Source organism: Bombina bombina, chromosome 5 (assembly GCF_027579735.1).
Source record: "Bombina bombina isolate aBomBom1 chromosome 5, aBomBom1.pri, whole genome shotgun sequence".
NCBI classification, from domain to species: Eukaryota; Metazoa; Chordata; class Amphibia; order Anura; family Bombinatoridae; genus Bombina; species Bombina bombina.
Window position 1 is genome coordinate 840,819,494 of NC_069503.1, and position 18,532 is coordinate 840,838,025.

General features: G+C 40.2%; 1 protein-coding gene across 1 annotated transcript in view; it reads right to left on the minus strand.

The window, feature by feature from the left end:
• Window positions 1-18,532, minus strand: part of ABHD3 (abhydrolase domain containing 3, phospholipase) — a 334,056-nt gene that overhangs the window by 205,404 nt on the left and 110,120 nt on the right. The window contains exon 4 of the mRNA XM_053714971.1: window positions 8,386-8,431. Coding sequence (XP_053570946.1) covers window positions 8,386-8,431 — 46 coding nt within the window. The remainder of the gene's footprint in view (window positions 1-8,385; window positions 8,432-18,532) is intronic.

Consider the following 18,532-nt stretch of genomic DNA (forward strand, 5'->3'; position numbering starts at 1 on the left):
GACCGGACACACCGTTGGAGAAAGTAATTTATCAGGTAAGCATAAATTCTGTTTTCTCCAACATTGGTGTGTCCGGTCCACAGCGTCATCCTTACTTGTGGGAACCAATACCAAAGCTTTAGGACACGGATGAAGGGAGGGAGCAAATCAGGTCACCTAAACGGAAGGAACCACAGCTTGAAAAACCTTTCTCCCAAAAATAGCCTCCGAAGAAGCAAAAGTATCAAATTTGTAAAATTTGGCAAAAGTGTGCAGTGAAGACCAAGTCGCTGCCTTACATATCTGGTCAACAGAAGCCTCGTTCTTGAAGGCCCATGTGGAAGCCACAGCCCTAGTGGAGTGAGCTGTGATTCTTTCAGGAGGCTGCCGTCCGGCAGTCTCATAAGCCAATCGGATGATGCTTTTAAGCCAAAAGGAAAGAGAGGTAGAAGTCGGTTTTTGACCTCTCCTTTTACCAGAATAAACAACAAACAAGGAAGATGTTTGTCTGAAATCTTTAGTAACCTCTAAATAGAACTTTAGAGCACGGACAACGTCCAAATTGTGTAACAAACGTTCCTTCTTTGAAACTGGATTCAGACACAAAGAAGGTACAACTATCTCCTGGTTAATATTTTTGTTAGAAACAACTTTAGGAAGAAAACCAGGCTTAGTACGCAAAACCACCTTATCTGCATGGAACACCAGATAAGGAGGAGAACACTGCAGAGCAGATAACTCTGAAACTCTTCTAGCAGAAGAAATTGCAACCAAAAACAAAACTTTCCAAGATAGTAACTTAATATCTATGGAATGTAAGGGTTCAAACGGAACCCCTTGAAGAACTGAAAGAACTAGATTTAGACTCCAGGGAGGAGTCAAAGGTCTGTAAACAGGCTTGATCCTAACCAGAGCCTGAACAAATGCTTGAACATCTGGCACAGCTGCCAGTCTTTTGTGTAGTAAGACAGATAAAGCAGAGATCTGTCCCTTTAGGGAACTTGCAGATAATCCTTTCTCCAAACCTTCTTGAAGAAAGGAGAGAATCTTAGGAATTTTTATCTTATTCCATGGGAATCCTTTGGATTCACACCAACAGATATATTTTTTCCATATTTTATGGTAAATTTTTCTAGTTACAGGTTTTCTGGCCTGAACCAGAGTATCTATCACCGAATCTGAAAACCCACGCTATGATAGAATCAAGCGTTCAATCTCCAAGCCGTCAGTTGGAGGGAGACCAGATTTGGGTGTTCGAATGGACCTTGAACAAGAAGGTCCTGTCTCAAAGGTAGCTTCCATGGTGGAGCCGATGACATATTCACCAGGTCTGCATACCAAGTCCTGCGTGGCCACGCAGGAGCTATCAAGATCACCAAGGCCCTCTCCTGATTGATCCTGGCTACCAGCCTGGGAATGAGAGGAAACGGCGGGAATACGTAAGCTAGGTTGAAAGTCCAAGGTGCTACTAGTGCATCTACTAGAGTCGCCTTGGGATCCCTGGATCTGGACCCGTAGCAAGGAACCTTGAAGTTCTGACGAGACGCCATCAGATCCATGTCTGGAATGCCCCATAATTGAGTTATTTGGGCAAAGATTTCCGGATGGAGTTCCCACTCCCCCGGATGAAATGTCTGACGACTCAGAAAATCCGCTTCCCAATTTTCCACTCCTGGGATGTGGATCGCAGACAAGTGGCAGGAGTGATCCTCCGCCCATTGAATTATTTTGGTCACTTCTTTCATCGCTAGGGAACTCTTTGTTCCCCCTTGATGATTGATATAAGCTACAGTCGTCATGTTGTCTGATTGGAACCTTATGAATTTGGCCTTTGCTAGTTGAGGCCAAGCTCTGAGAGCATTGAATATCGCTCTCAGTTCCAGAATGTTTATCGGGAGAAGAGACTCTTCCCGAGACCATAGACCCTGAGCTTTCAGGGATTCCCAGACCGCACCCTAGCCCACTAGACTGGCGTCGGTAGTGACAATGACCCACTCTGGCCTGCGGAAGCTCATTCCCTGGGACAGATGGTCCAGGGTCAGCCACCAACGGAGTGAATCTCTGGTCTTTTGATCTACTTGAATCATTGGAGACAAGTCTGTATAATCCCCATTCCACTGTTTGAGCATGCACAGTTGTAATGGTCTTAGATGAATTCGTGCAAAAGGAACTATGTCCATTGTTGCAACCATCAATCCTATTACTTCCATGCACTGCGCTATGGAAGGACGAGGAACAGAATGAAGCACTTGACAAGAGCTTAGAAGTTTTGATTTTCTGACCTCTGTCAGAAAAATCCTCATTTCTAAGGAATCTATTATTGTTCCCAAGAAGGTAACTCTTGTTGACGGGGACAGAGAACTCTTTTCTTTGTTCACTTTCCATCCGTGAGATGTGAGAAAGGCTAGAACGATGTCCGTATGAGCCTTTGCCTTTGACAGGGACGACGCTTGTATTAGAATGTCGTCCAAGTAAGGTACTACTGCAATGCCCCTTGGTCTTAGAACCGCTAGAAGGGACCCTAGCACCTTTGTGAAAATCCTTGGAGCAGTGGCTAATCCGAATGGAAGAGCCACAAACTGGTAATGTTTGTCCAGAAAAGCGAACCTTAGGAACTGATGATGTTCCTTGTGGATAGGGATATGTAGGTACGCATCCTTTAGATCTACGGTAGTCATAAATTGACTTTCCTGGATGGTGGGTAGAATCGTTCGAATAGTTTCCATTTTGAACGATGGTACCCTGAGAAATTTGTTTAGGATCTTCAAATCCAAAATTGGTCTGAACGTTCCCTCTTTTTTGGGAACTACGAACAGATTGGAATAAAATCCCATTCCTTGTTCCTTTATTGGAACTGGGTGTATCACTCCCATCTTTAACAGGTCTTCTACACAATGTAAGAATGCCTGTCTCTTTATTTGGTTTGAGGATAAGTGAGACTTGTGGAACCTTCCCCTTGGGGGTAGTTCCTTGAATTCCAGGATTTAACCTTTTTGAAACTATTTCTAGCGCCCAAGGATCCTGAACATCTCTTGCCCAAGCCTGAGCAAAGAGAGAGAGTCTGCCCCCCACCAGATCCGGTCCCGGATCGGGGGCTGCTCCTTCATGCTGTCTTGTTAGCAGTGGCAGGCTTCTTGGCCTGCTTACCTTTGTTCCAGCCTTGCATTGGTTTCCAGGCTGGTTTGGGTTGTGAGGCATTACCCTCTTGCTTAGAGGATGCAGAATTAGAAGCTGGTCCATTTCTGCGAAAGGGACGAAAATTAGGCTTATTTTTAGCCTTAAAAGACCTATCCTGTGGAAGGGCGTGGCCCTTTCCCCCAGTGATGTCTGAAATAATCTCTTTCAAATCAGGTCCAAATAAAGTTTTACCTTTGAAAGGAATGTTAAGTAATTTTGTCTTGGATGACACATCCGCTGACCAAGACTTTAGCCAAAGCGCTCTGCGCGCCACAATAGCAAACCCTGAATTTTTCGCCGCTAATTTTTCTAATTACAAAGCGGCATCTAAAATAAAAGAGTTAGCCAATTTAAGTGCGTGAACTCTGTCCATAACCTCCTCATATGGAGTTTCTCTACTGAGCGACTTTTCTAGTTCCTCGAACCAGAACCACGCTGCCGTAGTGACAGGAACAATGCATGAAATTGGTTGTAGAAGGTAGCCTTGCTGTACAAAAATCTTTTTAAGCAAACCTTCCAATTTTTTATCCATAGGATCTTTGAAAGCACAACTATCTTCGATAGGAATAGTAGTACGTTTGTTTAGAGTAGAAACTGCCCCCTCGACCTTGGGGACTGTCTGCCATAAGTCCTTTCTGGGGTCGACCATAGGAAATAATTTCTTAAATATAGGGGGAGGAACAAAAGGTATGCCGGGCTTTTCCCACTCTTTATTTACTATGTCCGCCACCCGCTTGGGTATAGGAAAAGCGTCGGGGGACACCGGAACCTCTAGGAACCTGTCCATCTTGCATAATTTCTCTGGAATGACCAAATTGTCACAATCATCCAGAGTAGATAACACCTCCTTAAGCAGTGCGCTGAGATGTTCTAATTTAAATTTAAATGTCACAACATCAGGTTCAGCTTGATGAGAATTTTTTCCTGAATCTGAAATTTCTCCCTCAGACAAAACCTCCCTCATGGCCCCTTCAGATTGGTGTGAGGGTATGACAGAACAATTATCATCAGCGTCCTCTTGCTCTTCAGTGTTTAAAACAGAGCAATCGCGCTTTCTCTGATAAGTAGGCATTTTGGATAAAAGATTTGCTATGGAGTTATCCATTACAGCCGTTAATTGTTGCATGGGAATAAGTATTGGCGCACTAGATGTACTAGGGGCCTCCTGCATGGGCAAAACTGGTGTAGACACAGTAGGAGATGATGTAGTATCATGTTTACTCCCCTCATTTGAGGAATCATCTTGGGCAATATCATTATTTGTGGCAGTACTGTCCTTACTTTGTTTGGACGCTATGGCACAATGATCACATAAATTTAAATGGGGAGACACATTGGCTTTCATACATTTAGAACATAGCTTATCTGAAGGTATAGACATGTTAAACAGGCTTAAACTTGTCAACAATGCACAAAAAACGTTTTAAAATAAAACCATTACTGTCACTTTAAATTTCAAACAGAAAACACTTTATTACTGAATATGTGAAAAAGTATGAAGGAATTGTTCAAAAATTACCAAATTTTCACCACAGTGTCTTAAAGCCTTAAAAGTATTGCACACCAAATTTCAGAGCTTTAACCCTTAATTTCAATTTAACCCCTATACAGTCCCAGATACAGTCTTTGCTAAGACCCAACCAAGCCCTGAGGGGAATACAATACCAAATGACGCCTTCTAAAAGCTTTTTCAGTGATTCTTAGATCCACACACATGCATCTGCATGCCCTGTTCTCAAAAAACAACTGTGCATTAATGGCGCGAAAATGAGGCTCAGTCTATGACTAGAAAGGCCCCCTGACTGAAAAAGGTGTCCAATACAGTGCCTGCCGTTTTATAAACGTTCCCCAAGATTATAAATGTCAATTGTTAGCCTAAATTTGAATAATATGCACAAATAAAGCAATCGATTTAGCCCATAAAAATGTCTACCAGTTTTTTAGCCCATAATAAGCCCTATATTCTGTTTGTTTTTGAATAAGAAAATGGCTTACCGGTCCCCATGAGGGGAAATGACAGCCTTCCAGCATTACACAGTCTTGTTAGAAATATGGCTAGTCATACCTTAAGCAGAAAAGTCTGCTAACTGTTTCCCCCAACTGAAGTTACTTCATCTCAACAGTCCTATGTGGAAACAGCAACCAATTTTAGTTACTGTCTGCTAAAATCATCTTCCTCTTACAAACAGAAATCTTCATCCTTTTCTGTTTCAGAGTAAATAGTACATACCAGCACTATTTTAAAATAACAAACACTTGATAGAAGAATAAAAACTACATTTAAACACCAAAAAACTCTTAACCATCTCCGTGTAGATGTTGCCTGTGCAACGGCAAAGAGAATGACTGGGGTGGGCGGAGCCTAGGAGGGATCATGTGACCAGCTTTGCTGGGACTCTTTGCCATTTCCTGTTGGGGAAGAGAATATCCCACAAGTAAGGATGACGCCGTGGACCGGACACACCAATATTGGAGAAATATTAATTTTACTCAAACACATACCTATAAATAGCATAACCAGAGAAACGGATAATTGTGCAGGGGTCTCTGAATTTTTCCCAGAGCTGTATATTCACAGAGATACCTTTGTTACCTGTACAGTCCCTGGAGTCCAAAGTTAAAGATCCAACTTCAGGGGCAGACCAACTTGAAAATTGGAGATGAACATACAGTCTAAACACAGCATTCCTATTCTATTATATTCTATTGTGGGTAAATAAACAACCAGTCCAATCAAATATTAAAAGCAATGCCCCTTGAAACTGCACAAACAGTTAGGACATCGAGTGGGGAAATCCTATGCAGACTTTGGAGCACCAGGTGCCATCTAACTAATGGTTTATAGAATAGTTCATAGAGAATAAGATAATGAATAGCAGATCTATTACTCACAATTGATCTTTTTTCAATCTCTCTGTTTGAATTCAATGCATTGTCAACCTCCCAGGTTTACAAATTTCCCATCTAATTAAATCAAGAGCAGTCAAGTAGCCATTGGTGATGGATTAGCAACAGCGCTACAATTACAAAACGCAGTATTGATGTAAAAGTAACAATATTGACAAGCTTACTTCACCTTAGAGAAAAAAATATACAATATCATGTATTTAACACATAAAAGTACATACAGCATATTAGTCCATATACAGGTATAGTAAACAACAGTCAAATAATAAAGAACAGTAGGCTGATATTGTTTTCCCCAGAGGAAGTTCTACTGACTCTGAGGGGAGTAAATGCACAGCTTTCCTGAGAGGTCAACATCTCGCAATAATATTGACTTATATTTATGCTGTAAAAAAATTTTTGCTTGTTAAAAATGCCTTTAAATTTAAATAAAAACTTCTGTCTGCTAAATATACTTACATAGTTCAAATAAGATTGGGATAAACATCTCACAATAATATTGACTTATATTTATGCTGCAAAAAATTGCCTGTTTAAATTAAATTTAAATAAAATAGGGATCTTAGTCACACAATATGATCATATTTTATTTTATTTAAAACAGGCAATTTTTTTGCAGCATAAATATAAGTCAATATTATTGTGAGATGTTTATCCCAATCTTATTTGAACTATGTAAGTATATTTAGTAGATAGAAGTATATTTGTTTTGCAGCTCAAATATAAGCCAATATTATTGTGAGATGTTGATCCCAATCTTATTAGAAGCTATGTAAGTATATTTGACAGACAGAAGCAAATACAAATATGCCATGAAAGAGTGGACTTAAGTGGCTGGATGTGCACCGATACTTTTTGTTGTCTTGTAATTGTTTTGGTCACTTCGGTAGCACTCCCACAATACGTGTGCTAAGATAAAACAGTCCTTTTTTGTGGTGTGCTTAACCAAAAAACCCCTTTGTTGTATTAAAAAGACAACCCCCATAGAAAGTCCAGAGCCATACAGGATAGAGGGTACAGGGTTTTTTTTAGCAGTGATGGGGCTTGTGCAGGATCTACCTCTCTAAAGGGACATACACATGTAAGCTGACAAAGGGTAAAGGGACCAGGATATACCCATAAAAGGCAAGAAAAGGGACAGGAACAGAGACAGATCATGAAGAATCGTCACACAGCCACAGCAGCAGCTAAACAGCTTTACATTAAATAGGTTTATAGTAATTGAGTGGCCCACTCGCTAACTCTAAGGTAGTTTATTGCTGCTTATAGTAGTAAATCCCCAACAAGCAGCAGTAAAGTGGATGTACAGAGCAGAGTAACAGTTCAGTTACACAGGGAAAGCAAGTGCTTTAGTACTAATTCCACTGGTGAGTAGTTCAAGTCCCAATCAGACTTAATCAAGACAGCTTCATATAACAAATCATTTCCCCAAATACTTATAAGAGGAAATGCTGTAAATTAATATTTGATTTAGATGGGGACAAGAAGAAATAGGTGACAGGTTAACTCACTGGTCAGAAGAATCAACAAATTGCGCAAATTCATATATATACATGCTTTATACTTTACATTGTGCTCAGTTGAGCATGAGTCTAGTTTCCTATTTATGACGATGGTGTTGGTAAATTCATACATTTAACATTTAAAATGCTATTTGGGCTGCAGTTCATGCCATGAATACACTTATTGAAGATATAATAACTCTGAAAAAGGTGCTTTGTAAGGTGCGCATGACAAGATGTGCCTGAAACACCTCGATAGCAGCAAAATAAAGATATTTTAAAGAATATTGCAAAAAATATATATTAAAAAGCACAATGTTAAACTATTTTTGCATGATTTAAATGTAAACAGTTTTTATTTATTTTTAAACTAAACTAAAGAAAGTGTATGTGTGTGCACAAACTAGTGGTCACCAGAGCAGCTAGTGGAGGCACTAGGGATGAGTTGGAAGTAATAAGTATCAAACTGTGTTGGATTTTCAACTCTAGTGTTATAGACCGAGCAAGGACAGAAGTCATCAAAGGTGAATCATAATAACATTTTGTGCAGCATATGAATATAAAGTTTCAATAACCAAAAAGCAATGCACTTTAAAACGTCATATTTTCAATTAAAAGAAAATTACTTATCAATAACATCTAAGTGATTTAACTTCCACCAGAAAATAAAATGTGTTGTATCTGTGACTTTGCATCTAGAATGAAAGGATTGTCACTGCTATTTATTTGCAACCAGCTTTTCTTCTGTGCTATTCATGGCAGTCAATGTGCTACAACATGCATATTCATGGGTATTAAACGGAGTGCTATTAAGCCTTACCAGCAGATCCTCGCCAGCCACACCTCGATTGTTGAACACAACACACCTAAAAATAGACAAAAATGTGTGTGAAGAAAAAATAAGACATTTAAACTATTAGTGCTATTTTTGATATTCAAGATCAGAGATCTCTTTCCAGTGGGAACAAAAAAACTCTATCCTTAAAATTTTATTCAATGGAACCAAATGATTACTGCGACTTCAGAGCTCTGGTTAACGGTTTCGCTAGACGAAAAAGTAGCACAAAATACAACAAAAATACATTACAAAGGACGGTTACACTCAATGCTCAAAGATTTGAGTTCTCAGGTGTTAGAAAAAAAAAGGCAGACAAAGGGCTTTAACATTGCGATACATACATATACATGTAGCAAAAAATCCAAGAAATGTTCCAGCCGACCAGAGTGTATAGATAGATAAAAAGTGAACTTTATTAGGACCAATTAAAAATATATACAAAAATAGGCAGACTCCTGTGAAACAGTGGGAGTTAGAAAAAGGTCTGACCGGTTTCAGCCAAGTAGGCTGTAGTCATAGACGTGTTGCACCTATGCAGGTGCAATCTATTTAAAACTCTTAACTCCTCCCCAAGGAGGTGATAAAAGAAAAGGAGACAAACACCCACTGTTTAACCCCTTAAAGGTAATGTATGAAATAGTAACTAGATATGTAGACAGACTTCTTTAGGCATAAACATTATGTAAAAAATGACATGTGAAAAATGACAAATAGTTATGCATGAACCAATAGTATAACAATATAACAGTCTAAAAAGTAGCCACCCCGATTTACACAAAAACAACAATAAATAAATAAAGTGTATCCAAATAATATAATAACAAATTATATATAATAGAAAAAACACCTCATATTATATGTTTAAGGTTAAAGGAGAAAGTTGCTGCTTGACTGTCATTTAAGCATACCAATGTGTTTGATGCACTAAAGGGCGCCCTTGTTGAAATTGTTAGATCTAACTATTGCATATAAAGAATGTCAAAGTCGCTTCAGACTATATTTTGAGAACTTAAAATAGGAAATGCATAATGATCGTGATAATATCTAAATATTACTTGTAGGTAAAAAGTAACCAAATGGATATACTAACAAGTTAAAAAAGACTTAACATTATGGAAATATATAGATTCTAGGTTCTACAATAAGCTATTAATAAATGGCCTGAAGAATAACCTGTATGTAACCAGGAGAAATCGACCAATTATATTTATCAAGGCTGAAAAGGAGACCAGAATAGAAAAAAGAGTCAAAATGAAGACCTATTTTGGAGAGAAAAAAAAAAAAAATAAAAAAAAAATACTTTGATATGGGCAGTATACGGAGTATTAATCCATATGGGTGTGGATGCGAGGAATGTAAAGGGCATCTGAAAATTCTAAAGGAAATATGCAATATATTGCAAATTCACTATTAATGTTGCCAGTAATTAATAATATCGAATTCCGAGTTGAATCCTCTCGGTAGCAGGCATCCGAGTTTATGGATCCAATAGATTTCCTGTCGGCACAAAATACGAAATTTGTCACCTCCCCTAGGGGGTCTGACAATCTGCTCGATTGCCTGCCACCTAAAGGATCCAACCTGGCCCTGGTGTATCTCCAAGAAGTGTTTAGAGAGGGCTGACACTGCTCTTTCATGTGAGATGTGGGCTAAATGCTCTTTGATGCGTGTCCCTACCTCTCTGGTGGTTCTACCCACATACTGCCTTTGGCACAGGGTACACTCTATGAGGTATACCACAAATTTACTTCCACATTTGACGCAGCCCCTGGTCTCAAAAGATTCTGCCCCAGAGGCTGACGTAAAATGAGTAGCTACTCTGATATGGTTACAAGACCCACAGGACCTCTTTCCACACCGGAAAGTGCCCTTGAAGTGTAGCCAAGAACTCCTGCTTGGTTCTTCTCTCAGTAAACTGGGAGACAGCAAATTTCCCAAAGTCAAATTTCTCCTGTAGACAAAATTACAGCCATCTTTAATAACATTGCGTAATGATTTGTCTCCCCGCAAAATTGGGATGTTCTTCCTGATTATATTACAGACCTGATGGTATTGATTAGAGTAAGCTGTAATGAGGGTGGGAGCATTACGTGTCTTAATTTTTGTATTAACTGGGCTAGAAGTCCTATGGAATAGCCCTGGTCGATCCATCCGGTCAACCTCTTGTCGTGCCCTCCTAATGAGTTTAACAGGATATTGCCTATCCCGTAGGCGCTTATCCAATTCCTTACTTTCTCTATCGCAGTCCCCTCCCCGGGAACAATTTCGTTTGACACGCATAAACTGGCCCTTAGCAATGCCTCTAAAGACATGTTTAGGGTGGCTGCTTTTAGCGTGCAGTAATGTGTTGCCGGAGATAGGCTTGCGATAGAGTGAAGATGTAATTTTATGGGTGTCAGGTTCACCCGTCAGGGTTACATCCAAGTAATTCATGGTCTTTTGGTGCCACTGGTAGGTGAATCTCAGACCCACTTCATTAGAATTCAACTGGTCCACCAATTCCTTTGCTTGTATCTCACTTGAGGACCAGATGATCAATAGGTCATCTATGAACCTCAGATATTTTTTGATGGACCCAGTGAATCTATTTCCTCCTCCATAGACGTGGAACCGCTCCCACCACCCCATAAAGAGGTTGGCATAGGAGGGGGCGAATTTCGCCCCCATAGCGGTTCCACGTCTCTGGAGATAGAAAGTATCAGAAAACTTGAAAAAATTATGTTGTAGCAGGAACCTGATGACCCTCAAAACAAAATCTTTGTGTTGAGAATCCAGGTCAGTGCACATATCCAGAAAGAATTCTACAGCCTGGAGTCCAAATTCGTGGGGGATACTGGAGTATAAAGCCACCACGTCAATAGTTATCCAGCTGTAATTTGGCTCCCATGTAGTTTGTTCCAATTTAGATAGGGCATGAGCAGTGTCCCGTACGTAACTTGGTAATCTGCGTACCAGTGGTTGCAGGAAATTATCGACCCATTTAGACAGTGGCTCCACTAGAGAGCCTATACCTGCCACAATGGGTCGTCCCTGGACATTTTCGAGACTCTTGTGGACCTTCGGGAAGTGGTGAAAGATGGGCATCACCGGATTATCAACTGACAAACAGTCAAAAGTATGTCTGTCAATGATGCCCATCTCCAAACCATCATCCAGGAGGTCCCTCAAGATCCGCCCAAAAGAGGTGGTGGGGTCTCTGGGTAGGATGGAATAGGCCTCGTTATCACCCAATTGTCTCAAGGCTTCCGCCACGTAGGCATCCCTATCCATCACAACAACACTACCACCTTTATCAGATTGCCGAATGACAATGTTGATATTTTTTTGTAGGTTGGTAATGGCCTCCCTTTCCCTTCTAGTCAAATTTGAGTTATGGTTAGTATTAGTCTTGGAAAGAGTAGTGAGATCCTCCATGACTCTTTTGTGAAATACCTCAAGACTTTTACCCCTAATATGTAAGGGATAAAAATTTGATGCAGATTTTAGTTTATGTTGGCCTATCGTGTCTTTGGGTATATGATCTATATTCCCTGATAGATCCTCCAGATTAGTGAGTGCACAAATATCAACAAAAGACATGTTGTCAACATCAGAGCTCAAATTCACAGCTGATGGATCAATGATAGGTAATGATGTGTCAGTCTCAGTTTCTGGAAAGAATTTTCTCAGGGTTAGATCCCTCACTAATCTATTTACATCAAGAATTGTCTGAAACAAATCAAAATTCCTAGAGGGAACAAATCCCAGCCCATAGCTCAATACTCTCCTTTCGAGAGGAGTTAGGTTATAGGTAGATAGATTTATAACTGAATTATCCATCATTGGGGTCTGTATCATTGGTACCTGTGTCGTGGAGCTCCCCTGTTCTCCCTCAACTGGTATCTCTGTTGTTGAAAGTCCCCAGTGGCTGATTTCTGTCTGTTGCCCCGTCCCCCTCCCCTGGGTCGTCTCGGGCCCAACTGAAAAACCTGCTGTGTGTTGTCAGAGCTATCTTCAGTGCCCTGGGGGTTGGTAGACATATGGTAGTGATTGTTACCTCTTCTCTGGCGCCTCCCCCTTTTGGGAATAGCCCCTGAGTTTGCATGTTCCTTTAGTATACCTCTAGTTGGTTTATCACCCGTTATATTTATTGCTGCACATGCTTGGTAAGTAGGAGTTCCCTCATCCCCCTCGGAGCCAGAGTAACCATCTGATTCAAAACTAGAGGCAAACCTCTCTTCATCAGTTAACTCTGGCTCCGAATCGGAAAAGGCGACCCTCTTAGTAGCCTTCATTTTGGGTTGTTTAGGTTGTTGTGTTCTCTTAGGTGGATAATCTAAGTGTCCCCCCTGACCCATGGCCTGGTAATCTGATTGATTGTGTGGTATCTGGGACCAAATCTTGCTCCTCTCTTTACGTTTCCATATATAGACTGTGCCCTTTGAATAATCTTTCTGGTCCCTAAGAAACTTAGTATGTTTAACCTGAATTATTTATTTATTTAAACAACATGAAGTGTACCCTATATTTGATGAAACACTTAGGAAGGTGATTGAGGAAGCTAAAAAACTAATCATTCAGGTTAAACATACTAAGTTTCTTAGGGACCAGAAAGATTATTCAAAGGGCACAGTCTATATATGGAAACGTAAAGAGAGGAGCAAGATTTGGTCCCAGATACCACACAATCAATCAGATTACCAGGCCATGGGTCAGGGGGGACACTTAGATTATCCACCTAAGAGAACACAACAACCTAAACAACCCAAAATGAAGGCTACTAAGAGGGTCGCCTTTTCCGATTCGGAGCCAGAGTTAACTGATGAAGAGAGGTTTGCCTCTAGTTTTGAATCAGATGGTTACTCTGGCTCCGAGGGGGATGAGGGAACTCCTACTTACCAAGCATGTGCAGCAATAAATATAACGGGTGATAAACCAACTAGAGGTATACTAAAGGAACATGCAAACTCAGGGGCTATTCCCAAAAGGGGGAGGCGCCAGAGAAGAGGTAACAATCACTACCATATGTCTACCAACCCCCAGGGCACTGAAGATAGCTCTGACAACACACAGCAGGTTTTTCAGTTGGGCCCGAGACGACCCAGGGGAGGGGGACGGGGCAACAGACAGAAATCAGCCACTGGGGACTTTCAACAACAGAGATACCAGTTGAGGGAGAACAGGGGAGCTCCACGACACAGGTACCAATGATACAGACCCCAATGATGGATAATTCAGTTATAAATCTATCTACCTATAACCTAACTCCTCTCGAAAGGAGAGTATTGAGCTATGGGCTGGGATTTGTTCCCTCTAGGAATTTTGATTTGTTTCAGACAATTCTTGATGTAAATAGATTAGTGAGGGATCTAACCCTGAGAAAATTCTTTCCAGAAACTGAGACTGACACATCATTACCTATCATTGATCCATCAGCTGTGAATTTGAGCTCTGATGTTGACAACATGTCTTTTGTTGATATTTGTGCACTCACTAATCTGGAGGATCTATCAGGGAATATAGATCATATACCCAAAGACACGATAGGCCAACATAAACTAAAATCTGCATCAAATTTTTATCCCTTACATATTAGGGGTAAAAGTCTTGAGGTATTTCACAAAAGAGTCATGGAGGATCTCACTACTCTTTCCAAGACTAATACTAACCATAACTCAAATTTGACTAGAAGGGAAAGGGAGGCCATTACCAACCTACAAAAAAATATCAACATTGTCATTCGGCAATCTGATAAAGGTGGTAGTGTTGTTGTGATGGATAGGGATGCCTACGTGGCGGAAGCCTTGAGACAATTGGGTGATAACGAGGCCTATTCCATCCTACCCAGAGACCCCACCACCTCTTTTGGGCGGATCTTGAGGGACCTCCTGGATGATGGTTTGGAGATGGGCATCATTGACAGACATACTTTTGACTGTTTGTCAGTTGATAATCCGGTGATGCCCATCTTTCACCACTTCCCGAAGGTCCACAAGAGTCTCGAAAATGTCCAGGGACGACCCATTGTGGCAGGTATAGGCTCTCTAGTGGAGCCACTGTCTAAATGGGTCGATAATTTCCTGCAACCACTGGTACGCAGATTACCAAGTTACGTACGGGACACTGCTCATGCCCTATCTAAATTGGAACAAACTACATGGGAGCCAAATTACAGCTGGATAACTATTGACGTGGTGGCTTTATACTCCAGTATCCCCCACGAATTTGGACTCCAGGCTGTAGAATTCTTTCTGGATATGTGCACTGACCTGGATTCTCAACACAAAGATTTTGTTTTGAGGGTCATCAGGTTCCTGCTACAACATAATTTTTTCAAGTTTTCTGATACTTTCTATCTCCAGAGACGTGGAACCGCTATGGGGGCGAAATTCGCCCCCTCCTATGCCAACCTCTTTATGGGGTGGTGGGAGCGGTTCCACGTCTATGGAGGAGGAAATAGATTCACTGGGTCCATCAAAAAATATCTGAGGTTCATAGATGACCTATTGATCATCTGGTCCTCAAGTGAGATACAAGCAAAGGAATTGGTGGACCAGTTGAATTCTAATGAAGTGGGTCTGAGATTCACCTACCAGTGGCACCAAAAGACCATGAATTACTTGGATGTAACCCTGACGGGTGAACCTGACACCCATAAAATTACATCTTCACTCTATCGCAAGCCTATCTCCGGCAACACATTACTGCACGCTAAAAGCAGCCACCCTAAACATGTCTTTAGAGGCATTGCTAAGGGCCAGTTTATGCGTGTCAAACGAAATTGTTCCCGGGGAGGGGACTGCGATAGAGAAAGTAAGGAATTGGATAAGCGCCTACGGGATAGGCAATATCCTGTTAAACTCATTAGGAGGGCACGACAAGAGGTTGACCGGATGGATCGACCAGGGCTATTCCATAGGACTTCTAGCCCAGTTAATACAAAAATTAAGACACGTAATGCTCCCACCCTCATTACAGCTTACTCTAATCAATACCATCAGGTCTGTAATATAATCAGGAAGAACATCCCAATTTTGCGGGGAGACAAATCATTACGCAATGTTATTAAAGATGGCTGTAATTTTGTCTACAGGAGAAATTTGACTTTGGGAAATTTGCTGTCTCCCAGTTTACTGAGAGAAGAACCAAGCAGGAGTTCTTGGCTACACTTCAAGGGCACTTTCCGGTGTGGAAAGAGGTCCTGTGGGTCTTGTAACCATATCAGAGTAGCTACTCATTTTACGTCAGCCTCTGGGGCAGAATCTTTTGAGACCAGGGGCTGCGTCAAATGTGGAAGTAAATTTGTGGTATACCTCATAGAGTGTACCCTGTGCCAAAGGCAGTATGTGGGTAGAACCACCAGAGAGGTAGGGACACGCATCAAAGAGCATTTAGCCCACATCTCACATGAAAGAGCAGTGTCAGCCCTCTCTAAACACTTCTTGGAGATACACCAGGGCCAGGTTGGATCCTTTAGGTGGCAGGCAATCGAGCAGATTGTCAGACCCCCTAGGGGAGGTGACAAATTTCGTATTTTGTGCCGACAGGAAATCTATTGGATCCATAAACTCGGATGCCTGCTACCGAGAGGATTCAACTCGGAATTCGATATTATTAATTACTGGCAACATTAATAGTGAATTTGCAATATATTGCATATTTCCTTTAGAATTTTCAGATGCCCTTTACATTCCTCGCATCCACACCCATATGGATTAATACTCCGTATACTGCCCATATCAAAGTATTTTTTTTTTTTTATTTTTTTTTTTTTATTTTTTTTTTTTTTTTTTTTCTCTCCAAAATAGGTCTTCATTTTGACTCTTTTTTCTATTCTGGTCTCCTTTTCAGCCTTGATAAATATAATTGGTCGATTTCTCCTGGTTACATACAGGTTATTCTTCAGGCCATTTATTAATAGCTTATTGTAGAACCTAGAATCTATATATTTCCATAATGTTAAGTCTTTTTTAACTTGTTAGTATATCCATTTGGTTACTTTTTACCTACAAGTAATATTTAGATATTATCACGATCATTATGCATTTCCTATTTTAAGTTCTCAAAATATAGTCTGAAGCGACTTTGACATTCTTTATATGCAATAGTTAGATCTAACAATTTCAACAAGGGCGCCCTTTAGTGCATCAAACACATTGGTATGCTTAAATGACAGTCAAGCAGCAACTTTCTCCTTTAACCTTAAACATATAATATGAGGTGTTTTTTCTATTATATATAATTTGTTATTATATTATTTGGATACACTTTATTTATTTATTGTTGTTTTTGTGTAAATCGGGGTGGCTACTTTTTAGACTGTTATATTGTTATACTATTGGTTCATGCATAACTATTTGTCATTTTTCACATGTCATTTTTTACATAATGTTTATGCCTAAAGAAGTCTGTCTACATATCTAGTTACTATTTCATACATTACCTTTAAGGGGTTAAACAGTGGGTGTTTGTCTCCTTTTCTTTTATCACCTCCTTGGGGAGGAGTTAAGAGTTTTAAATAGATTGCACCTGCATAGGTGCAACACGTCTATGACTACAGCCTACTTGGCTGAAACCGGTCAGACCTTTTTCTAACTCCCACTGTTTCACAGGAGTCTGCCTATTTTTGTATATATTTTTAATTGGTCCTAATAAAGTTCACTTTTTATCTATCTATACACTCTGGTCGGCTGGAACATTTCTTGGATTTTTTGCTACATTTTACTTGGAGTACTGGGACTCCAATCCACATTTACTGTTCACAGCGACATTGGATCCCCCTGCCGGGTGACGTCACGCCTGAAGGAGGAGCTGAGCAGCGTGCGAGTGTGGAGACCAGCTGAGCAGAGTTAGAGCTGGGAACACGAATACTACTATGGCGACTTACATCGGGATGTGCAGCAGGATGTTTTAAACGGACGAACCAAGCGGACATACCTAGGGCAGTGAGTAATTACAGTTTGCATCCTATTATGGTTTGGGACTTATTTCTCACATAACGGGTTCTCTAGTTACATATGAGCCCTGTTATTTTGTATGAGCGTTACCCCACCTAGCATCTGTACCCTACCCTAACGCACTGACTGAACATCTGCCTGCTTACTAGACCTGTTTCTCCACTGCTCAGGCTTGCCACTGCACTTGTATCATTCATTAGTTAGAGAGCAACAGGACTGTTGTTATGATAAACACAGGCATCTGATTATGCAGGACCTGGCTTTCCTGACAAATACGCCTTTATCTACTACCATCTAACCATCATATATCCGGTTGGCTCTACTTTCTTTTTTGCTTGGCAGCAACAGCAAATGGCTTGGGTTACGACATAAGCACAATAGTGATATTATCCCTTTTATACTTATACTAACTCTGCATATTGCGCTAGTAATAGCGGTCTCCACTCACGCTAGCTCACTCTGCTACTTTTGTTTGCATCATTTGTTTGTTCTCTGTTTCTCATACATATACATGGCTAAAGATGTATATGTATGTGTGTGTGTGTATATATATATATATATATATATATATATATATATATATGTCTACATGTGTGTACATATGTATATTTTTATGTGTTTATATGTATTTACAGTTATATATACACATATAAAAACATAAATACATATGTATACAATCTAAAGACATATATATAAGGGCTTTTGAACCCTTTGCAGTTATGTAGATGAAAACATGTAAAATCAGATTTAATAAAGTGTTATACAGAAGCTTACTTCTAGTGCAATTAACACTCAAGCGGGAGCGTTAATTAGAGCTCCACTTGTAATCTGATCCTATATTAGTAGTTTAAATATTAAAGAAATAAGTGTAATGTTTTAGTCTGCATAAAGTAATGGGCAATGCCATGAATCCTAGACTTTACTATAAAATATCTCTTATTTATTTTATCCTCTTCTGATGTCATTTGGCTATAGATATATAGCAGTGGTCAAATAATGCCCTATATTCATAGACACTCTTGAGTTTGTAGAGAGTCTTGTTGAAAAAAATGAAAAAATTAACTTTGCCTATGTTTTGCAGAGTTTAGGGGCATTCCTGTCATTAGTGAATATAGTGTTAAGTGCCCAATACATGATGATATCTCACACATCAAACAAAAACCACTAGCAACATGGAAAAATAATCAATTATA